General features: G+C 41.6%; 1 protein-coding gene across 7 annotated transcripts in view; it reads right to left on the bottom strand.

Annotated features, from left to right (window-relative positions):
• Positions 1-2,046: 2,046 nt before the first annotated feature.
• Positions 2,047-25,262, bottom strand: part of LOC119952971 (matrix-remodeling-associated protein 7-like) — a 116,749-nt gene continuing 93,533 nt past the window's right edge. For 2 of the 7 annotated variants that reach the window (XM_038776629.1, XM_038776631.1), the window contains exons 4-5: positions 17,555-17,628; positions 7,355-7,874 (exon numbers count right to left, since the gene is read on the bottom strand). In XM_038776629.1, coding sequence (XP_038632557.1) covers positions 17,595-17,628 — 34 coding nt within the window. In that variant the 3' untranslated portion in view covers positions 7,355-7,874; positions 17,555-17,594. Of the gene's footprint in view, positions 4,360-7,354; positions 7,875-17,554; positions 17,629-25,262 lie in introns of those variants that run through there. The other 5 variants (XM_038776627.1, XM_038776628.1, XM_038776632.1 and 2 more) reach the window with 3 other exon arrangements.

Below are 25,262 nucleotides of genomic sequence, written 5' to 3' on the forward strand. Positions count from 1 at the left end.
AATATTTTGCTTATCATTTGTCAGTCAGCCTCCACCTTCAATGAATTATCCTCCTTTCCTGCCACCTCCGGTGTGATACCATTACCAAACATCCCTGTTCCTCAGCATTCTGACGAGACTGCTCTCACTGTCCCGGGCTGCCAACACTTCTTCCAGCTGCTACAGCCATCTATTTGTATTTCTTTCAATTTAGCATACTGTAATTGCTGCTCATGATGCGGTCTATTCTGCAATGGAGGGGAACAAACATAGACCTGGGGGGGGGGGGCGCGATCTAACCAAACTGCAATTGAGTCCCTTGATGAGCACATTTAGCCAGGCGTTTCCCGGGGCTTGCAGCGCCGAGAAACACCACGCAATCTATCAGGACGTTGCTGCGACCCGGGGCCTCAGTATGGAATGCCACACTGAGGCCACACTTGGTCCCGTTTCCTGCACTGAGGAGCTCCGCTCACCAAAACTCCTCAGTGCAAGAGGAGATCGGGACACCATTTAAAAATGGCGTCCAAATTTCTAGACTCACCCCCCCCCCCCCTCAATGTGACACCCCCAAACCCATCCCAAACTCACCTAAAAGGAGGTCCTGGGGGGGGGGGGGGGGGGGGGGCGCTCCTGCACACCACACAGGCAAGGCACCACCAGGCACAATCCCTGGCACAGGAATAAATGCCAACTTGTCATTTGGGCAACCACCTCGGGACCTCTGATCCCCTGGGTGATCCCAAGTGCCATTCTGTCTGGCCCCCATTTGAAAAATGAAATGAAATGAAAATCGCTTATTGTCACGAGTAGGCTTCAATGAAGTTACTGTGAAAAGCCCCTAGACGCCACATTCCGGCACCTGTCCGGGGAGGCTGGTACGGGAATCAAACCGTGCTGCTGGCCTGCTTTAAAAGCCAGCGACTTAGCTCAGTGAGCTAAACCAGCCCCTAACCAGGGGAACCAGCACAGAACGGCGCTCAGCTGGGGTGTCTGAGGTGAAGGCGTTAGATCCCAGGGGCTTGGTAGATCAGGCGAGGTGCATTTTAGAGTGAAACTAGCCGTCTTGCTAATACGGTTTGCCAAATACTGATCCCACCCACAATGGGCAGGATTCAGATCACGACGTCTTATGAGATCACGTTAGATCTCACGAGGTGTGGCAAGCCAGGTAGATTCCGAAAGAGGAATTTCCCGCCAGTACCGGCCGTGCCGCCGTTCGGGTGCAATGCAGCCAGCAGAACGTGCTGTGGGGGATTGATTGGCATAATGCTTCTGTTCCATCTACAAGCATGAATTTCTGGTCACTTGTTTTTTAAATAATTCCCCACCTCTCAAATTCCAAACTCTGCTAAGCAATTTGAATGAACCTCAAACACAAGCCTTAGGAACAGCTCACCATCTTTCAATTTGCCATTTTACAGCCTTCCAGAAGTCAAATTTAAACTTCAGCATCCCCCCCCCCCCCCCCCCCCCCAACAATGCTCCTTCTGGTCCACATTGACACCTTCTTTACACTCATCTTGATTTGTCATCCTCAATATTTGCTTTGTATTTGCACTGTCACCCTGTTGTCATTTTCACCCTAATTACAGACCTTGCCTTTTCCCCTCCATATTGTGTCTCAGTATTTACTTAAAAGCAGTTCTGATGAAGGGCTATCAACCTGAAATGTTAACGTTGGGCTGGATCTTCCAGTCCCACAGCAGCAGCCATGTGTTTCTCACTGGCAAGCCGTTCGCTGATGGCGAGATATTCTACTCCCCGCTTTTGTCATTAGAGCTTCCCTATGATGCTGCTGGGAAACCTGTCTGCACAGGTGCTGTTTCCCTTCCCACAGGTGCTACCAGCCTCATATAGTTCCAGCATTTTACTTTTATTCCAAATAGCTTTTTAAAATACTTTTTTAGCCATTGAATTCTGGCTAACAATTAAACATTTGCAAGGTTGAAATAAAGGGTTAATGCATCCAGGTATGTTGAACAAAAATTACAAGGGAAGCACAAATGACAAAGTCCTTGCCACTTAGTTTTAGCACCAAGATAAATGAATAAATTGAAGAATGCATTTTATTTTCAATTTTTTATTAACTGCACAAAATTTGAAAACTTCCAAAAAATATCAAAAAGAAACAAGATCTCACTTAAGCACAATGCTCTTCATAATGGTTCAAAGTTCTTCTTAAGAGCAGTTTTTTCCCCCCTCAACGAGGGGAATACTGACACATTGTTGAATGCTGACCCTTTGTCTGTGATCTACTCTTGGTAGTTTCCTGTCCCTTTTGTTGGCAGCATTGATCATGATCCAAATATATAGGTGCAAGTCCTCCCTGTATAATGGCACTGAATTATCTTGTGCCTAAGATTGGGGTTATGCTGTGCTGTGTGGTATATATGTAACATAGGGCTGTGATGAATGTATTTCTTTTTAAAACGAGTGGGTATGAAGAATCCATGATTGGATCTTTCAGGTATCTAAGGGAGGGGGACCCAAAATGTATCCGAACTCTTATGGGTAAGGAATTAGGAGGAAGGTACATTGGTGCGTACCCAAACATAGGGCAGAAAGTTTATCCTGAACTTTCATGGCAATTATGAGCAGTGGAACAATTTTACTACTGTATTTTCATGGCTTTATCCTGCCTCTCCCCACTTCTTCACTGGTGGGGCATGTAGAGATATTAAGTTATATTGAATGATTGTATTGATGCAGTTAAAGAGCTGTGCTCCTCTGTATTAATGTATGTTGAGCCTATTTTCTCGTATAGGGCTGTACCAGGGTTCTGCATTGTTTATGAAAAATTTGAAAGCTCAATAAAGATAATGTAAAAACCTGGCTCACTCAGTTCCTGCATCGCCAAAACCACACGAAGCAATGGCTGATGGGTGGAGTTTCCAAAAATGGGGTTTCCAAAAATGGGTAGAATTTCTCCCCAAATGTAGGCAGCCCTGTTCTTGCTCCAGATCTCAAAAACCTTAGTAAAACATTTTGTGTCATCAGACTGGCAGGCAAGACCCGAGATCAGGGCACCCTAATCTCAAAGTGAAAACCCCCTCCAAATGAGTTCTCTGGGAGCCCTGGCCTCATCAACTTGGCACTGGAGGTCAGTACAAGTATGGAAAGAAACTGCTCTGATTGGCAGAAAAAAAACTTTTATTACACAAATGGGTTAAGATCTGGAAAACACTGGGCTAGTTTCTCCACCCCACCGCACCCCATTTTCATTTCACGCTGCCGTCAGGATGCTCCTTTACACTGGCAGGTCAATGGGGTTTCCCATTGTGGGGCTGCCCCACGTAGTCAGGAAACCCCAGGGCTGCTGCCAAAATGGAGCATCCCTCTGGCAGAGAATCCAGCCAACTACTGATAAAAGGCAGATACAAATTGAGCTTTCAAAAAAAAAAAAGGGGGACTACATAAGCACCCCAAGGAAATTACAGTTACAAGGAGAGAGATTAGCCAAATTGCAGTGGCAGCAAAGCCATAATAGGCTAAGAGGCCTCCGCCTGAGCAGTAACCATTCCTAAAGTAAGGAATGCAGAACAACGTCTCGATTTATTTAAAACAGTCTGAAAATTAAGGAACTGAGAATAAGGTTTGGAGAGGAAAGGAGAAAAGTGGCCAGTGAGAAACCTGTACCTTTCAACAGTTGTAATTGCCTATTTTACAAGCCTTGCCCAAACATAATTACAATAAATGAACTGTGGCTTGTGATCGATTTGAAGCTCAGAAAAATGCAGTTCCATCCCAGACAATGAATTGCATGATGGGAGATCTGTTTGGATGATCTGTATAAATTCTCATGAGGAACACTTCAATAAAAAGTTGAATAAATGTCAAGAAAGTTTCCTCACTAATCGTACGATGATCTACCAAAAGATATTGGCTGGGAACTGTACTGGCACTGGTGTACATGCACCCATTCATAGCAATGCTCAAGTTTTCAAAACTCTCAACCTATCATAACATACATTATGGAAATAAAAATGACTGGAAGAATACAGGCAATGATTTCACTTTACAATGTGCAGGCATACACATTAAATGGACTTGTTGAACTCAAACATAATTGGTCTTTGGGAAAGCTTTCCATTTCATGGAATGGAAAATAATTGTTTAAAATAAAAAAGGACATAGTTAACAATTATGGCTAGAAGATCAAAAACTATTAACCGTCAATTAAGTTATCAACCTCCTCTTGACTTGGCAATGATAGCCCTACATTCAATTCAATAAGTACCCTTCAAAGAGTAAAGAGCTGCAATTTAAAGAGAATAAAGTTTGAGCTGTTCTTCCATGTCTTTTTCAGACATGTCACCAAAAGTTTCGTTCTTTTCTTTCATCAACGTGAAGATGGCAGCCAGTTGCTCTCGCTGGATTCTAGAATGGAAAGCAGAATGCACAATTCAGTGATATATAGCAGCACTAAGCACTTGAAGAATGATGCCAACTCAGATTGTTTAAATGGTCAATCATGTACTTAAATCATGAAGTCTTTGGTTCTCAGATAGCAACCGCATCATGAAAGGTCTTTAGATTTGCCTCAAAGTGCCCTCTGTATGGTTCCTACCTCAACTGCTTAGTACCACAAAACAGTCATTAATGAACTAATAGGAGAAACTGGGATGTCCCAGGATCTTTGCAAATCCTTTACATGAAACTGGCTTTTTAAAAACTCTTGCATTATTAGAAAAATTACAATACACTTGTAATGCTCATATTATATATTGGCCACTGTAAATCAGAAGAATCCTTGCTTCACAGCACAAGATTTGCTGACAGCATAGGCATGTCAACTAAACTGCATTGCTGTACACGTAGTGAAATGGAATCAATTTACAGAGTCTTCGATGTGGGCCCGTCAGATTCAAAACCGAATTACTAAACATGCTTGTTTTATTTGTGCACTTCGAACATATGAGGGCTGTTCATGAAACATTATGCACTTGCCCTCCCAATCTGAAAACAAAACATCTGCAGCATTACAGATTATGGCCATTTTCCTCAACAACCTCAAAACTTGCATTTATGTAGCAATTTTAGGACTTGCCAAAACACTTTACTGTTAATGAAATATTTCTGATGTGTAGTCACCACTACAGGTGGAGGAAACGCAACAGCCAATTGAGCATAGCAAAAGGTCCCACAAACAAGGCTCAGCTTCGATTTAGTCCTTAAAGTGCATCCTCAATCTTCTGAGACACAAGACATAGAATGCAATATCCCATTGTTAATCGCACGTCATAAATTTAACGTGCAAAGGATCCAAAATGATTAATCCGGTACCACCACATGGGATCATTAGTTGAATATTCCTTAAACATTCCATCTTTCCCATCTTGCTGGATGCAATGACAGCGACCAAATTACAATCACTATCCCCTCTACAGCATTCAATATACTGGACCAAAGAAAGAGTCAATTTTCTTCAGATTTTCACCTTGGCTTCGTCCCCCATCAGCCTATGGTGCAAAATCATGACAAAATCAATCCTATGTTTCAATGGTTACTTGAATGATGAAAACTGCCGTTTGAATTGTTGTATCAAGAACCACAAGAACTCTGCTGTAATTCATGCCATATTTGTCCATGTCAAAGCTTCAATGAGGGTTCCCATCAAAATGAAGAATCCTTCCTTTTGGAAAAATATTAAATTCTTCAGTTCCTCTCCTAATTCCCATCATGGTCACCAAATATCACACCCAATTTAGTCTTCCAAGTGGTAGGGAAAATAACGGTCCAGTATGGAGAAACTGGATTCCTGTATGGTAAATGTGGTGGTTAGAATGTGGAAAGGTTAGTCAAACTATTATAGAATTTACAGTGCAGAAGGAGGCCATTTGGCCCATCAAGTCTGCACCGGCTCTTGGAAAGAGCACCCTACCAAAGGTCAACACCTCCACCCTATCCCCATAACCCAGTAACCACACCCAACACTAAGGGCAATTTTGGACACTAAGGGCAATTTCTCATGGCCAATCCACCTAACCTGCACATCTTTGGACTGTGGGAGGAAACCGGAGCACCCGGCAGAAAACCCACGCAGACACCGCACAGACAGTGACCCAAGTCGGAATCGAACCTGGGACGCTGGAGCTGTGAAGCGATTGTGCTATCCACAATGCTACCGTGCTGCCCCACGTTGAAGCAGACTGAAAACTTTGAAAAGGGAATAAGTTTTCCTAAAGGAAAGACTGGAAAGTTCATGTGGCAGACACACTGGCTCGTTCCACATGTGATATAACCTTCATCATGCTGTAACATTTTTAATTAATGGTCCTTTAGTATAGACTACAATTCATTACCTGGAGTAAATTCATTCATTCTTTGGGACTTCCAATGCACAGCAACCAAGAAATAAAATGCAAGGAGACAAAATGAAAGTCCAATCAAAAATTTGCATTTGGTCTTGTAATAAGATCTGGCAAAACAACTTTCACCAATTCCAGGAAGAATAATTGGACTGCAGTTCAGATGAATTTACTGAATTTTCCTGTTGCATACAAGGGGAAAAATACTGATATACCTTGAATTCACCGAGAGGCAGAGAGAGCACGAGTGAACGTTAGGCTTTATTAGTCATGAACTTGCCTAGCCAGAGATGGTTGTACAGATGAATGCCGCCCACAGACGGTGGTCTATATATGGCCCCGGTGAGGGCGGAGCCATACCAGGGTTACAGTACAGTACCACTTCCAGGTCATATGTTACAGTATCATACATGCATTGTGGTGAATACATTCACCACAAACACAAACTAAGTTTCCAAAATAGGCCGAATAATGCTCAAGTGTTCAACTTTGCTTTGCTAGGACATTGATCAAATGGTTTTATTTTACCCTCGTGTCAATGTTCATCCCTTTCTTTCCTGGGATTATTGGTTCACTGTTCAAGGTACAACGTTGTCTGCTGGAATGGATTTTATACGTGTGCAAGCAGCCATCCTTCACCTGAAGTAGGTTAGTGACCGTCTGGCTGGAACTACCATTGTTGAATCAATTTGGTCTCATGCCTCTCACACCCACCCCATCCTACAACAGGACTAACTGGATTGTGATCAGGACGCACCAGTTAATTTTCTCTACCCAGAGTTATGCGTGACATATCAGACAGCAGTTCACTCACTGGGCTCCACTCTACACACCAAGTGCATTGCGGGCTGTTTACAGCATATGCAGAGCAACTCACCAAGGTTACTTCAAGAGCACTTCCTTCCACTGAAGTGAGGGTGTCTTTGCCACCTCTATTCACAAACAATCCTAACTTGGATAAATTATTCCAAAAGCACTGGAACCAGTTACAAAGGATGTGCATATCTTAGGAATGGGAAAAGATCCCATCATGTTGACTTAAAAAAAAAAACAAAACCACCACATTATAGTAACCTCTTGAGACTTTATTGAACATCGTCAAAGGTAGTGACACATGTAATAGATAAAGCAAATGTTCCCGTTTAAGAATTACAAATCCATGTTTACAAATTAAAACATTCCCAAAATAGTTAATACACTACAATCCTGTAACAAATTCTCCTTTCTAAGGCTTAAACAAACCGTACAATTCCATTGTTGTGAAACAAAATGGCTGCCCTGCATTAGTTACACAAAGATATAAGGCTTGCTGTGCACAAACTTTTAACATAGTCTGTATTGGATAATCTGCATACGTGGCTCATAATTGAAAGCAATGAATTATAAATGACTATAAAGAAAATGCATACTATTGTATTAGACTCTACTGCAACATCTATTACAGAATCTTTAACAGCACCTCCCTACTGAGGATAAGCTTCTTAGGGGATTTTTGGCTTGACATCATAAAATTCAAGCCCCCAGCCTCTCAGATAGTTCCATCAACGTGCAAGAAAGACTCCCGATTGGTTCTACTCTTCCGCTCTGCAAAGAAAAAAGTTCCTTTATTAAATCAACACAAAATGATCAAACATACATAGGGACAGCAAGACATACACAAAAGATATTGCATTCTATTCAACTGAGAACTTAATTCCCGATGGCTTTTATGCTGCTGAACAGGTGGAATCAAAGGCACCACATACAAGACCAACCCCTCATGTTGTAACGGGTCTCAGGAGCAGTTGATTCAACGAGGTATGCAGTTCCATTGACATTAGCAACCCTCTGGTACTTCAGTGACTGGACGGCACAATGTCTTGCACTCAAATGCAAAAGTAGTCTGGCTGAAACCCAATCCCATCTTTGACCAATGTCTAAGTGCACACAGAGCATTCATAGGACCCTTGGATCAGCCTCTCCCTTGCCTGGCAGCCATCAAACCCAACTGCAATTTCACCCTGTGCTTTACTCATCAAATGGTGTGGAACTGCTTCCCAATAACAGCAAGGCCCTATATAAACCACTAATTCCATAACCACAAACATTTGCCGTTTTCTACTTGAAACTGGAAGCATTGCAATAGCTAGAGCCACTGTTGAAATTCAAGTATTTGCATTTCCCTTCAATAGTTATTGCAGGGCTGAACTAAAACATTTGGCCAGACTAATGTAAACAGAACAGGTTGCCCAAAATTCCAAATGAATTCAAGTCAGGTAATTTGTTTGGGACCCAAAAAAGAAAACAATTAAAATGCTAACAGGTAAAGCCAGGTCTTATTTGGGGGTTGTGTTTGAGAAATAATGCTACAGAACCCATGTTACTACTACCCAATTTTAAATAATGATTGATGCTTTTGCAAACTAAGTGTTAAAAACAAAATGCCATAACAAGGCATTGTCTCGTTGTGCCCCCACTCAGCTCACATTCTCGTGTGCATAGAGATGTTTCCCTCGAATGGACATTTGCCAGTACAATTTTGGATAATCACACAGGCTAATTATCTTCAAACCAGCTGCAAAACCTATTTACATCACAAAACAGTGGAGAATTAGATTTTTTTTAAACCAGGTAATTTTAGTACCAAGTTAAAAATGGATTGGTTTGAAGTGACTATTTTTAAGGCTAAACGGAGGTGGTGTGAATCAAAAAAGTCGGCTGGGTCACTGTCTGTGTGGAGTCTGCACGTCCTCCCTGTGTGTGCGTGGGTTTCCTCCGGGTGCTCCGGTTTCCTCCCACAGTCCAAAGATGTGCGGGTTAGGTGGATTGGCCATGCTAAATTGCCCGTAGTGTAAGGTTAATGGGGTATACGGGTTACGTGGGTTTAAGTAGGGTGATCATTGCTCGGCACAACATTGAGGGCCGAAGGGCCTGTTCTGTGCTGTACTGTTCTATGTCAGTAGAGTACTTAGGTTTTCACCTCATCGCAAAATGTTTGTATCAGGAGCAACTCACTGCACAAGTTACCCATGACAAATTGGTTTGAAAAATCCTCTGCCGAATTATGCTGCTCAGTTTAAGATCAGAAATTGTACTTTTGGGTTGATAGTTCAGTCATCAAAATGCTAAATGGGGTGAAAAGAACGTGCATTTAATTTGTTTCCTGAGTAATGGTTACAGCATAAACACACGATGGCAGCAAAATAATCGTAAAAGTTCAAGGCATCACCTTGAGAATGTAACTTTTTCTGAGACAGACATGGGATATTTCACAAGTACCGTATGCTGATTGACAGATGTTCAGACTAGAGCATGGACCTTGTTAACATAACAAATTGCCAATATTGCATCAGCATCTTACATAAATCTTGCCTGTTTATTTCCTTCATTGCCATTCTTTTATATTTTTGGTCTGTGGGCCCATAATCAGAATGTGCCATTCCAGAAGACTAGCTGAAGCAGCCTGCTTAACAGACTATTGTGTTCCTAGGTTTTGTATTTTGAGGGAAGAGAAACAAACTCGTTAATGCAGAGTGAATCGTGGGAACCGGCTGTGGAGGAAGTCTGGGTGTTGGCCAAGAACACTGTTCTGCCTGACAACAGTTAATGATTGATTCCTGCGTGATGCTTCGGAGAGAGCTTGGCAGAAGTGTTCAGGCCTTGGAAGCGAAAGGGACAGTCACGCTCCCGCGGCTGAAATAAAGAAATGCTTTGCTGTTCCAAAACCAGCGTGGGCCTGGCACACTACTATAAACTTGAAACTATCTTGAATTGTCGGTGTAGGAAGAAGGGATGGTTGAGAAAAGGGGTATTAGACAGTCAGTTACATTATAATACTGTACAGAAAAAAGGTTACTAGTGCTACTAGAGAGGGTGCTCTGGGAACCCAGGTGTGAATCCCACCATGGTAGATGGTGAAATCTCAATTCAATACAAATCTGGATGACGACAAAACCACTGATCAGTAAAAACCCATCTGGTGCATTAAAGTCCTGTTGGGAAGGAAATCTGCCTGCTCTGGTCTACATGTGACTCCAGATCTACAGCAATGTTGTATGTAGTCAACTCTTAATGCCCTTTGAAACGGCCCAGTATGTCACGCAGTTCAAGGGCAATTGGGAATGTGTAAACACTGGCCCAGACAGCAACTCCCACATCCTCTGAATTAAAATAAAACACCTCCTGCTTGGATGCCCATTTCAGGACTAACCAAGAGCACTATAATCTCCAGCACCCTACCCCCCACCCCACCTAGTTGCTGACATTGTTCCTCATGCTGATGAGGAAAAGAAAACTGCAGCAACACACACTATAAATAGATTAAAACCTGGACTTACCAGAGATTCTTTGTATCCTAGAGAGTATGCATCATCATGCCAAGGATAAGTGCAGCAAAATAATGCAGACAAATACATGCAGGAGTGGAACAGGGACAAGGCAGCGAGCGAGTGGAGCATTTATCTTCAAATTAACCATATTCCAGGAGTCAAGTGGCAGTTAGTAGCAAATAATTTCCCACAAACCTCAAGAGGTTTTAAGTAGAAAACGTGAATACATGTTTACCACACCGATACATTTATGAGCCCCTAAATTTGTTTTGAACCAGACCAATAATCACTTCAAACATATTTCATCAGCTGCAAGCGCTTTGGGGTATCCCAAGGTCATGGAACATGCTATGCAAACTTTCTTCCTCTTATAAACCCTAATTCTGTGTGGTTAGTTGGATAAATCATGTCAGAGAATCATCAGGAACTACCTCAAGTTTTGAAATGCATTTATGGACACAATAACAGGTGTTGAAGCAATGAAAGGAAACACACTCGTTAAACGTTTACTTGCCAAAAAGAAGAAATCCTTGCTATCCACCCCCTTCTGAAAGGTTACCATGGAGGTGTACACTGAATAAACAGAGCTATCACAAAAAAAAAGCCACCTAATGTATTTAAATAATTCAGGTCTTCACAAATATCTTTGCACAGGAGTTGCACATATACAAATGCTTCAAGAAAAAAAAAATGCAGTGTTATAAGTGCTAGTCTAATGGATGACCCATCTTGAAATTGGCATCATGTGGCCATGTTTTATTCAATGTGTTACCCATGGACAGGTCTGACTCAAACCCCTGACCAGACTGATGTAAATAATCAGGACATTTCCTGCTGCATCAGCAGCTTCAGGCAGAGAATAAAAATTAAAATGTTGATGGCTAATACCAGTGTCTTTTCAGGCTCGACTGGCTAGAGACAGGAACTTGACATTCTCCAGATACCAGTCTCAAAAAAAAAGCCACCTTTTCCTTTCATCCAAATTTAAATATGCACATCCCACATTCTAAATTGGTGAAAAAGTTCTGTATAGTGCTATAATCTCAAAATATCAAACTATTCTTTATAAAATTCAAAAACATCTGGAACCACAGGGTACAGGCATTGCTAACGGAAGAATATTTTGCAAATTCACTAAGCATTGTGCCTTTCAAAATTAGATCAGAGGGCAGTGAACTGCAGCAAAAGCATTTGAACCATGAACACTTGTCGAATTCCATGTGCCCAAAGTGTTTACAGCTCTCATACGTTTTGTAATACCATTTCCACAAAACACTCAGTAGCCAGTTAAAAAAAAAAAGGTCCAGGATTTCAGAGAAGCCTGAAAGAGAACTTTTTTTTTGTTCCATCCACAGGAAGCTTTCCTTTCTCTTGGTGTTATACCATCCACCTCAGCGTGCAAAGCATCCAGAGGAATATAGCCCACTCTCAAATTCGCACTTCCTTGTGATGACCTGCATCGCCCAATATTTTAAGCAGCTGAGCTCAAAACTCTGCCACTGTGCAAGCCCAGGTCCGACACACATTGTGTTACAAAAAGAAATTGATGTTTAATTTTAGGGTTAAAAGGCCTCGAACACTGCAGCTCAACATGCCGAATGCTGCATGCACAGAGCAACACTTAGCACTGAACTCATCTCAAACCAAGCTACCTTCACTAGAGATCTGCAATCTGTATGGTATCTTCCTGTTACCCAAATGGGAAGGTGAAAGAATACAAGTCATTCAGCGTTAGTGCAGACGATTACTTGAAATATTTAAAAGAAAATAATTCTAGCAATTGTTGAATTTAATCAAGTCCTTTATAACCCGTCAAATATTTCCAAAAGGACCAACTACTGCCTTCTGTCATTAGTATTCAGGCCCTCCTCATACATCAACACTTACAAGGGGCTAGTCAGAGAAACTAACCTCCGTGGTAACCACCAACTCAAGAGTGTGCTTTAAATATTGATGATATCACAATACTGACTGAGTCATGAGAATGAGATTAAACTCAAAGGCTGTACAGATTTCCGATATCATTGCAGATCCACACGTCATCCCTCTAGCCAACGCACAGCTGTAGAAAATTAGACTAGAATTTCTTCTATTTCAAAAAACAGCCTAAACATGTGAAAATCAGTAGCATTGCTCTTGCCACGCCATATAACCCACAGTTAAGAGCAAAGAAGCTCGAATTACAAGATATGCCAATATGACCACAATCAACTTGATCAGTGTTATTTGTCTTTTTCAGTGCTCGTCCCCTGTTATTTATTCCTCCAATTACCGTACTATCCTCAGTGTACCATGCGAGGATGTGACTGGTCGACTTATCCTGCCTTGCAGTCCAGCCTAACCCAAGAATTCTAAAAACAGGTACAGTACATCAAGTAAATTATTGTACTGGAATTCATTGTTGATTTTTTAAGTGTTTTTAACCAACACAAATACTCAGTTAAATGAAATAAACCGCCACATATTGATCCAAAACCATTGTTGGTGGTTTTGGTGTCAAACTCTTGCTGCAAATGTGCAATGGCTGGGTCAACTGTGGGGTTACAGGGGAATGGGCCTAGGTCGGATGCTCTTTGGTTGATGCAGGCTTGACAGGCCAAATAGTCTCCTTCTGCACGGCCGGGCTTCTATGAGTATTTTATTTATTTATTTTTAAAATGCCCAGAGTAAAGATTCTTCCACTAGTATAATTTCCATGTGTAGGCAAACAACAATTGCTTAACTTACTGAAAGCACAAGATTGTTCCACATACCATGTCAGCAAATGTCCTTAGCCTCAATATTGCGTCAGTTGTTTAATTTTTACCATACTTCAAGAACTGCAGGCACAACTACTTTTTGCCTGTTGTGGAGCTCAGTTTCTCACCATAAAACAAGATGACCATGGCAAGAAAATGGGATAGAATCATAACCCCCAACCCCCCATTGATGTAACAGGGTCCCAACTGCAATTTGGGAGACTTTACTCCAATACAGCGAAGATGTATTTAATTTTACTGCATAGATGTGCAAACATTTGAAAACAGAAACACAGTAATGGAATACAGTAATAGTTTGCTCCTGCAAGGGAAAATTACAGTAATAAAACTATTAGACATTGAATTAGCAGCACTCTCTCTGAAGGAGTTAAAGATTTAACATACAGGGAGCCCTAGGAGACAGGAATTTAATTGGACCTGGCAGTTTAATTAATTAATTGGGAAAATCATTCACCATATTTATGCAACATGAAAAGACATCTCATTTCAACTTAACCTAGAAAGAGAAAGGCTGCAACGACATTTGGGCCAGTTGCTGAAATCAAATCACATTCTGCGGTCACCCTCTTCTTGCTAGGATTTTATACAACATACCGAAACAGATGGCAGTTTAATGCTACTGTACATGAATTGTTGCCTACATTATATAGTCACTGTACTCCAGAAGCAATTTTTCATTACATATTTGGGGATCGTCCAAATACCTCATAGCAAGTCAATTGTGTGTGACAAATGGTGAGGAAAGCAATTGCTTCCAGACTTTGATCAGATTAAAACTAATTTCCTAAATACAAGACAATTTGCAAAACAATTGGGGAAAATTTTAATTGGTTTAGTGTTTTTGCATACATAAGCCATGGTGGCAGTGGTTAGCACTGCTGCCTCACAGCACCAGGGATCTAGATTCAATTCTGACCTTCAGTGAATGTTTGCACATTCTCCCAGTGACTGCGTGGGTTTCCTCCAGGTGATCCAGTTTCCTCCCACAGTGCAAAGATGTGCAGGTTAGCTGGATTGGCCTCGATCAATTACCCCTTAGGGTAGGGTTGCAGGCATATGGTGGGGAATTGGGCCAAGGTAGGGTGCTCTTTCAAAGGGTCAGTGCAGACTCGATGGGCCGAATGGCCTCCTTCTGCACTGTAGGGATTCTTTGACTGTACGTTAGGTGTTGGATGCCATCTAGTGGTTTCCTAGTGTGCTATGTTCCTCCCTGTGATGTTACAAAATGTACCGATGTAACTAATTAGTGCCCTCAAGTGGAAAGATAGAAATCGCCATCTCCAAAGAATTGGACAGGGAACCAACTTTTGTGTCATTCCTTGAAATTACTAAATTAATTACTCAAAAGCACGACTACAGAACATTTCAAATGAAACCTCTTTTATGACGGCAAAAGAAACTAAATTAACAGGCAGTCTTCAATAGGGTTTGCAGAGGCATATTTAGGAACAACAGGGATATTTGGGAGCAGTGATCAGAAGGCTGGTCTGATGTGGGTTATTAAAGAAGGCATTAAAAGAGAATGGGAAATGGGATGGTTCAGCTGAAGAATTCCAGACTACAGGGCTCATGTGTTTGGAAACAGACTTGCAAATAGTGAACTAGTTGTGGAGCTTGGATACGTTCAGAGGCAAGTCAATGGTGGAGTGGCGTTGTGGGTATTGGCATTGGTGCTTTACCCGATGCCCCACCAAAGCCTGTGATGCATTTATATCTGTATTACTTTCCTCCCTGCCCGTTCCAGCATCCATTACAGCAATGGATATCATGTAATTATTGCAAAAGTTAAGGATATTTTGAGCTGCCACTTGAATATTCTACAGCCTATCCATCACATGGACAGCACAGTGGTCAGCACTGCTGCCTCAATGCCAGGGACCCAGGTGACTGTGTGGAGTTTTCATGGCGCGTCTGCATTGGTTAGGTGGAGGTTTGGCGGATTGGCAATGCCAAATTGCCCCTTGCCCAAAAGGTTAGGTGGGGGAAGAGGATCAGGGGAGAGGGCTGGGTTGGGGTGCTTTTAAGAAGGTGCAGATGCGATGGGCTGAACAGTCTCCTTCTGCACTGTAGGTATTCTATGATGCATTTTGTAAAGATAGAAAAACATCACAATTTCACAGCAAACAGTAAAGGCTTGCAAACATTTCAAATTTGAATACTGCAATTCCATTGCCGCATAGAATTAGGAGAGTAATGTGATTTTGTTTATGATTTCGATTACCCTGGGCCAGATGGGATAAAGATTTTTATAGATTGGGAAAGTTTCTGCTCCCCTCCACCCCCACCCAAAGGGAGGACCACAATTAGGAATATGGTTAATAAATCTGTTGAAGGAAACACTGTCTAACAATATGGTTTGTTGTTTGGGTTTTGTCGAAGGGCATTGGTGACTGAAGATTTTAAGTCAGCTGAAGGACAATTATATTCTAATACAAATTAATCACAGTCTTGTAGAATTCCCTCAAATGAATGACTGCATATGGGGTGGAATGACAGCTACCTTAATGCACAACTGCTTTCAGTGAAATCCCAACACTGTAAAAAGGCGAGAAGTATGTTTTAGATTACTTCTCCATTGGAGAGTGGTTATAGAAGACAAACAAAATAATTGTACTGGGCAAGTGGCAGTGTGGCTCAGAGGACACCTTCAGCATCAACCACCAGCAGGTACATATTATCCAGGGAAAAAAAAGTCAAAGATCAGAGTATAGTAGGACCTCTGATGTCACATCAATCATTCTTACCTCCATTTTAAATTCTGATGCTTGCGGTTTCAAATCCTTCCATGGTGTAACCTCTCCAACTCACACCACCCCTGAAAATTATATCTGCGCTCCTTCAATTCTGGAGTCTTTGTGCATCGATTTTGAGTTGCACAAGCACTGGTGGCCAAGTCCACAGCTGCCAAAGCCTCAAGTGCTGTATTGACCTCAACCTTTCTCTGGCTCACTTTTTTTCCCCCCTTCAATAGGTTCTTCGAACCCACTGATGTTTTGTTGGACATTTCTCTCCCCCCACCAAATTACCTCCAGAAAAGATTTGATGCCAAGTTATTGATTATACTTTTGTGAATTACCTGGATTTCATGCCCTCCCAGTTTGCGCACTTCATTTAAACCAGTGTTCCTTACTGACACTCCACCTTCAGTCTAGACATTCTAACACTCCATGGTCTGAAGGGACACAGATTGCACTTGCAAAAATAATCACCCAGGCTTCTGCAGCACAAGATACCCCTTCATTATAAAACAGACTTCAGGTTATAGGTTGACAGTCTTGCTTTTAGAGCTCTAAAAAAAGAAAACAGTAGGTTGAAGAGGGTGGCATTAGGTTTATAGTCACAGTTACCTTGGGTTTCATTCATGGCATCACAGGAGCCAAAGGCAACAGCAAACAAAAGTTGGAGTCTCTGCAATAATTTCACACATCCCTTAAAACATACTTACCAGTGTCTTTTAACCCCAGCTCACAATTTGCCCAAATGGTCTGCAAAAATCTACCAGTGACACACTTATAAACTGTAACCAAAATAAGTAGTGGAGGACGATGGCGAAATGAGTCACTTTCTACTCGCAAAAGAATACATGCCTGGGCCGTTGGTCTTTGGGGACTGGTGGACAGCAACAGAATTAACATTTTTTTCCTGATTTCGATATATGATAAATAATGCATTTGAGGAAGTTACAATAGAACAAATCACTGCACCAGACCATGCTGATAATGAGAGAGTGTGGGAGAATGGAGCCAGAAATAGAAGGAAAAGAATCCGAGATGGTGGCAGGCAGAGGCACAGATATTGGGGTGGGTGGGTGAGGGAAGAGAGAAAGAACACCATCCTTGCTGTTAGTGCAATCCCTGCGTTTATATTATACTTCAGTTAGCTGGATGGTACTGATAAGTGGAATTTATTTCCCATTAAGTACCCATACTGTCACACTGGATAATGACCTAATGAAGCCTGTATTAAATGGTCAAGAGAGAGTCCCGTTTAAATACTCCATTCCATTAAGAAAAGCTGGAACTTCTACCCCAAATTGTCCAATTCAAAAGGAGTAACCAATTAATACAGACTTTCAAAGGATTCAGGTAGAATTGGTTAATTATTAGGCAGGCAATACTTCCAAGAATGACAGACGGAAAGAGTGTTACGATGTGACAGGTTGACATGCATGGGGCATACTAAAAATAAAGAACCTTACCAACATATTGTTACAGAAATAGGGTCATCAGGCTTAGAGCCTACACGGAGGTGAAGTCAGGGGTTAACTCAACCCTGCAATAAAAAAGGTCAGGAAAAGAAAGGTTTGCAAAGCTCATCAAGAAAGCACAGCAAGATTAAATATTGTAACAAAAATGGATCTGCTAAAATGTTCAAAATAAAAGCACGCAATTAAAACTCAATGAAATTATTATGAAAGTGCACAAAATAATAAATGATCCTGATGAACAAGAGGCAAGATTGAAATGTTTTCACAGTAACTCTATAGAGTCTTCTGCTCAGCACATGGATGTAACATTTTAGCTGATGTTGTCCATCAAAAACGCAAAGTCCAAAAATTCTTAGTGATATCAGATGCTGGTTTAGCACACTGGGATAAATAGCTGGCTTTTAAAGCAGACCAGCAGCACGGTTCAATTCCCATACCAGCCTCCCCAAACAGGTGCCGGAATGTGGCGACTAGGGGCTTTTCACAGTAACTTCATTGAAGCCTATTTGTGACAATAAGCGATTTTAATTTCATTTTAATAGGTTTGTATAACATTTCATTGCCCAATGTTTCAGCCCTGCTTTTACTGGCGGTGTTGACCTAGCCCTCACTGAAATGAGTTCTAAGTGCTTGTCAACTGATATCACCAACATTAATTTTGGTCCATATTGAGCCTCACTGAAAGAAAAAAAAGTGAAGATGCATTACAAGCAGACGCAAATTACAGATGATTTAAACCAGGTCAGAGTACCATCCAATCATGCCAAGCACAATACTGGATACCACATCAGCATGTTAGCTCAGCCAGGGTGAATCGGTCTGGAGCACTGTTGGCATCATTTGGCAAACAGGTATGTGTACCCACATGGGGTGAGACTAAGCAATGAAGTATAAAAAAGTCAAATTAAAGTGGAAGGAGCTCCAGTCAAGCTCTCAATGCAAGAAACCAACATCTTTCCTGAAAGAATTAAACCATTTAATGCCTCACCAGGATGTTCAAAAAGATGGTTTTATAGAGATTAGTAGCTGTTGTGAACTTTGGAGCCAGTTTGCACATAGCAAGGGGCCACAAAAGTGACACCAGTTTTTGTCGATCTAAGTTGAGGGATAAAATGTTAGCTGGAGCATGAAGGCATTCCCGGTATTTGATACCAAGATTTTAATGCCCACCTCATTAGCTGGAGCCCCAGTTCCTAACCTAGCACCACTCCCCTCCCCACTGGAGTAGAGCTAGTTTGTATGCTCATGTTCGATAGCATGAATCCACACTTCATGACTCAAAGGTAAGCTACCACTGAGCCAAATGGAATCGGAACAGCAACTGCATTTTTACAGCCTTCTGGGCAGATGGCTAAGCTGTTTATCTAAAATAGCCAAAGACCTTCTTTAAACATATGGCTCAGTTCAAGTTATTGCCCAATTTTAATTAAAGTCCTAGCAGGGTGAAAGCTCTGTGTTTCCTCCCAAGCAAAGATGAACAAGGATCTGCTGGCCAGAAGAGATGGCCCAAACAAACTCCTTGTGACTCCACAAGGTTAGTTTACTAGCCCCCCAGCCTTCCTAACCCCCTCCCTGTACTGGAGTAGAGTGGTGACAGGTGGCCTTCAGCTGTATCCCACCCATTTCCCCATGTGTATTATGGAGACCTGGACTTGACTCAGCCTGATTTTGGGCTTAATTAATGCAACCGTGGGCAACTTTCCATCTACTCTACCCAATACCTAGCCAGAACCAAAAAAAAATTTTTTTTTTTTTTTTTTTTTAAAATCAGGGCCAAATTCAACCAAAAGGTTCATTCCAATTAATTTTCAGTACCACAGTTACCAAAATAAAAGTACAAGTGGCTTACTTTGTCTTGACCTCACTGGGTCTGCATGGGAATTCAAATTCTGTACATTTAGGCAGCTGCACAAATTTACTGAAACTCAATAGTAACAGGAAACTCTTTTTGCTTAATTTAATAAAAGGCATTTCACGTAAAGTACAGCATTAAGCTATACAGTGGTTAGCACTGCTGCCTCAGTGCCAAGGACCTGTGTTTAATTCGGAGCTTGGGCGACTGTCTGGAGTGTGCACACTGTCTGCGTGGGTTTTCTCCACAGCCTGAAGAAATGCAGATTAGGTGGATTAACTGTGTTAAATTGCCACTTAAGTGTCCAAAAGGTTAGATGGGGGTTACTCTTGTATGGGGTGGGCCTAGGTAGGGTCAACTTTCAGAAGGTCAGTGCAGATTCGATGGGCCGAATGACCTCCTTCAGTACTGTAGTGATTCTTTGATACACACATTGCCATTGAGTACATGCAACATTACTGGACATCTGGATCCATCAGCAACATCTACAAATACTTAAAACTTCAAATTAAGTCAATTTTGGCTTATTTCACATACTCTAGCACCGAGCACAAAAACATTCTGCATAAACACTTGGAGCATGTAAGTTAAAACGGTATGATTTTGGTCAGGTTATCAGACCTAAACTGTTGGAAGATAAAGATTGCAGAGGTAAGGCCGGAATCTCCAGGAGAACTATACTCAGCTTCTGGCTAAGCCATCAAGGGTCACCACAGATTAAATACATCAAGAAATTTAATCAATGTTAAGTCTGATATTAGGCATTATTACCAGACACTAGTTAAACTGTGGGATGTATACAGAATGCTATTTGCTAGCTTACTGCAAAAAGGATCTGTGTGCACAAGCCTCTCCTGCCAGTACACAATCTCTGCATCACAATGGCCCCCTGTAGCACCTTGAAAACACAAACTAAGCACCCTATGGTCCAAGGTTCAGGTAACATTTTTCACCTAGTGATGCAATTAACAGGCCTACAATATAGCCAGACATCCAACCAGGTGCCACTTGCGAGTCAGATTGTATCCACTACCAGGAGATCCAAAAGAAACAGTGGGGTGTGATCCATTTGCATAGAGCTCCTTCCAGTGTCTCCATAGTTCACAATCAGAAGTACTTGCCAAAGGCACACTTTCCTGACAGGTCTTCCCACGTCAAGCATTAAAGCAATCAGTTTGGATTCAGAAAATGACTTCTATCGGGAGATAACAGCCCAAGTGTAAATTTGGCCAGGTAGACTACTCTTCTCCAGACACAACCTAGCAGCTGCATGTTCCAGATTAGTACAAAAGCTTGGTAGGTCAGGTGGTCAAATCCAGACAATACATATGAACAGGTGTGTAACGTTCTTGTCGGATTGTCTGATTTATATTGCAAGAACACTTGTAGCTAAAGCTATAAAACATCCAAAATTAACTGTGGGTAAACTATATACAAAACAGATGAACAACAGTATCGTGCATAAGCAACCTCTAGCTCCCTCCAGCCAGTCTGAGGTCACTTGACTAACATCACTTGTATACTACTGAGACTGCTTGGTGGTCAGTCAGTGAATTACAACACAACCATGATATCACCAGAGTGTTCTGGCCTACTTGCTAACAGCTGCCTAGAGATGAACACAAGAAGCAGGCGGAATGGTGAATGGCCCATAACGAATCTCAACCTTGTCCCTCACCAGACCGTCCAGTTAAATTCACCACCAGTCAGCTCTCTCTCAAAAGAGGTAGAGCAGCCTACGGTCCTCTGAATCTTGAAAAAAAATGGAGAAACATGCAAAAAAAGGGAAAAATGTGAAGAGGAAGCAAAAGCACCATCTACAAAGGGCATCAGTTAACAGGTACCGCTACGGGAGCAAAAGCTTTATTGCAACAATTGCCAAGAGAAGAGTTTGAAAAACAATCACTAAAGAGCATTCACTTGTTCAGCAACCTGATGCCATTAATACAGCCAGGCTACCCATTAACAATATCATGAAAAGTAGGCTTAGTCAATCTTTTGTACACAGAAATGCAAAAAAAAAAGTTGCAACTCCCAAGCTAGCTGAAGTAAAGTATTTATTAAAAGGCCGAGGTAGGGCTGCTAACAAAGTTACACATTGAAGGTTCATTAGGGCCTGACCCAGTGACAACATCCTTTAAAATTTCATTTTAAATAAGTACAACTTTTTTAAAAATAAAGCAAATTGATACACCAAATGATCACGGTCATAGTCACATACAGAAAAAGGAATTTAAAAATCTAGAAGAATGATCTGATTAAACAACTAGCAAAATGTACAATGACCCTGCCCTTATTGCGATTAGCAATTTTAACCACCCAAACAACAAGAGAACTTCCTCCAGATCTTCAAAAAGGAATAAACAGCACATTCCGAAACACACTGTTTAATCCAAGCCGCACGCCCTCTGATTTCCATGGAAAATTGTTCAAAAACAGTTCTTCAATGTTGCGTTATCATCTTATGTCAGGGTGCTTTGAACGCCGCTTCTGTACAAGCCAAAATACTGGTGGACTGCGCAATGTCATGCAAAACCATTAGTTTTGCAACTAGCTGACAAGGCAAATGTGAACGGATTTTGATGCCATTAGACAGTTACATGGGAATTCCAATCACGAGAATGGAAATAATAGTCCAAGCCAGATATTAAGATTTCGATAACAAAAATCTTTCATAACAAAAATTACTTACAATCGGAATGATTGCAAAGCCAGCCAACCAATAGAAATACAGATCTGCATAAAGCCAAATCAGAAGATTTTAATACCCAAATAATTAGAACCGGACAAAATTTCAGGATTTTCACAATAACTTCACTGCTCCGTTAATAGATAAAATTTCATAGAATTTACAGTGCAGGAGGCCATTCGGCCCATCGGGTCTGCACCGGCTCTTGGAAGGAGCACCCTACCCAAGGTCAACAACTCCACCCTATCCCCATAACCCAGTAAACCCACCCAACACGAAGGGCAATTTTGGACACTAAGGGCAATTTTGCATTGGCCAATCCACCTAACCTGCACATCTTCGGACTGTGGGAGGAAACCGGAGCACCCGGAGGAAACCCACGCACACACAGGGAGGATGTGCAGACTCCACACAGACAGTGACCCAAGCCGGAATGGAACCTGGGACCCTGGAGCTGTGAAGCCATTGTGCTATCCACAATGCTACCGTGCTGCCCTCGTGACAATAATGAAGATTATTATTACTGTCAATGCTGGAATTGGAGGATGCTGGCAGAATCTAAGTCCTTTCAGCTCAAAAAAGGAACAAAAAAAAAAAGGACCACCAACACTCTTTCCTTACACATGCTGCCAGATCAGCTGAGTTTTCGCAGCATTCTCTTCTTGAAAAATAACCTCGTTCTTGATAAAATAAGACAGCGTTTGTTTAGAAGTCACCAAATACAAATTGAAGATTCCTGGTTGCAAATGTACCCAACTATTCTCTGGCAAATACATTTTGATTGCCAAATTGGACAGCAAAGATTTGAATTCTGAGAGAAGATGGAATACAGGATTGCCGATATTTAGGCACCCCAACCTTGCCTTCAGGTTCATAGATATTAGATTCTGTAGCTCTTTTATTGAGTCTGGGAGTCTGATGAGACTTCGCACTCCCCCATAATTTCTGTGCAGATTTTCTTTTTAAAAAAAAAGAGAATGTGGATTTGATCAACTTAATGCTCGACTGCTCCACAATCCATTGGAAGTGATACAGACAGAAGGAAAAGGAGGCATGCATCTTTGGGAGGTAGCAACCACAGAATGATGGAAATTGATGAAAACTATAATTTAGAAAACCAAGAGCCAAGTACGCCACTTCAAAAAAAAAGGACTTTGAAGACAAGTGGACCTCAGAAAAAGGCCAGCCATTTTCCCACTAATCCCCTGAAAAAGATTTCATATTTAGGGAGCACTATGATGATTAAAATCTAGTAAAAGAAAATATTTTTAAAAATGGACATCAAAAACCAAAGATGGGTGACATGGCAGCCACTGACATGAATGGCTACAAGAGGTTTCTCGACAGGCACTCCCTGTGCACCCAGACAAGGTACTTTTAAAACCATCTAAAAACAGACTATCACCTCCGGTAGGGACAAAGGGATAAATACCCTTGGAATAATGGCCTCGTCAAGTTAATACATTCCGACCTCTTGGAATATCCACATGGAGAGGTCAAAAGCTTGGTTGTGTCGAGCCAGTGCTGTTTGGACAATTGGAGAGAGCATGTGCTGTGAGAAAAGCAGCTAAACGTTTGCCACACGAAAGAGAATAAAATAACCGAGGCAGGGCCCCTGCCAAGATGGCCAGTTTTTGCAGGATCATCTGAAAACTCTCCTTCTGTGAAGCAGATAAGCCAGAAGGATTGCAACTGGAAAACTTGAAACCTCTACCAAACTATTGGGCACCTGGACAGAGGAATCAACTGTTTGCCAGCAGTAGCCAACTGTACCTGAAAAGTAAATTGCAACAGCCACAACATGTCATTGTCTATTCCTTACAACTCGAGGACTGTTCTGTATAAAAACTTACTCTTGGACTCTATTCTCATGTATTAGATGCATGTGTTTCACCATTTCACTTCACTTTATATTAGTTAACAAACCTACTATTTTAACTAGAGGTTGAATTGACTCCTTTTTAAAGATAGTGGAAAAAGGAATTCAGGAGAAAGGAAACCTTTTTAGATTAAATCTTTTGTCACTACCAGCAGAGGGTGGGCTGAATAATGATACAGAGCCAGTCATACCTCCTCGCCGAGGTTAGTGACTCCTGGGAGTGGATCCCAGCTGGATGGTGGCAAAGGTCTTGTCAAGAACCCCACCGAAGGCAAGTCGTAACAAGGTACATACCAAGGACCAGCAGAGCACAGAAAACTACAGGTCACAATTAGATTAACAAATTAAATCAGAAGCCAATTTGGAAAGTAAATCAGAAGCTAATTTGGAAAAACAGAGAAAGGCTCATTGAAGTGAAGTGAATAAAAGATTATTATTTTTGGGGTCAGGTGCAAAACGCCAAGGGGGCAATAAAATTGCCAACAGGCCAATTTTCATAAGGGGTACCAAAGTAGACAAGCAACTGCAGACCCATTGGTTTTATTTCAGTTCTAGAGTTAACCCGTATGATAATTCAGCAAGACAGTCAACATAAATTCAGAATGGGAAAATGTCATATCAATAACAAACTACAAAATTATGAGAGGTATGGTCAGGGTGGATAGCAACAAGCTTTTTCCAAGAGTGGGGGTGTCAATTACAAGGGGTCACGATTTCAAGGAGAGAGGGGGAAAGTTTAAGGGAGATGTGCGTGGAAAGTTTTTAAAAAAAATTATACGCAGAGGGTAGTGGGTGCCTGGAACGCTTTGCAGCAGAGGTGGTAGAGGAGGGTACGATAGCATCATTTAAGATGCATCTAGACAGATATATGAACAGGTGGGGAACAGAGAGAAGTAGATCCTTGGAAAATAGGCGACAGGTTTAGATAAAGGATCTGGATGCGGCGCAGGCTGGGAGGGCCGAAGGGCCTGTTCCTGTGCTGTAATTTTCTTTGTTCATTAGTGATTCTCTTCTGTACAAGTTTCACATCATTTTTTCCCTTTTGAAGAAAAGAATTCTGAAATCCATTCACCACAATGTCAACCTAAGGCACCTCCAGCCTGGTAAATATGTGAACTAGTCAGCAAGCTCATTTATTCCTCACCTTCTACAATATGGGGATATCTGGTGTCCTTCTGTTTCCTACTAAAAGCATTCATTACAAGTCATTGCAAACTTTAAAGAGTCACAATTTAGTAGTGGTTCTTTGTGGAAAAACCTCAACTATAAAAGAACAAAC

Source organism: Scyliorhinus canicula, chromosome 18, assembly GCF_902713615.1.
Source record: "Scyliorhinus canicula chromosome 18, sScyCan1.1, whole genome shotgun sequence".
NCBI classification, from domain to species: Eukaryota; Metazoa; Chordata; class Chondrichthyes; order Carcharhiniformes; family Scyliorhinidae; genus Scyliorhinus; species Scyliorhinus canicula.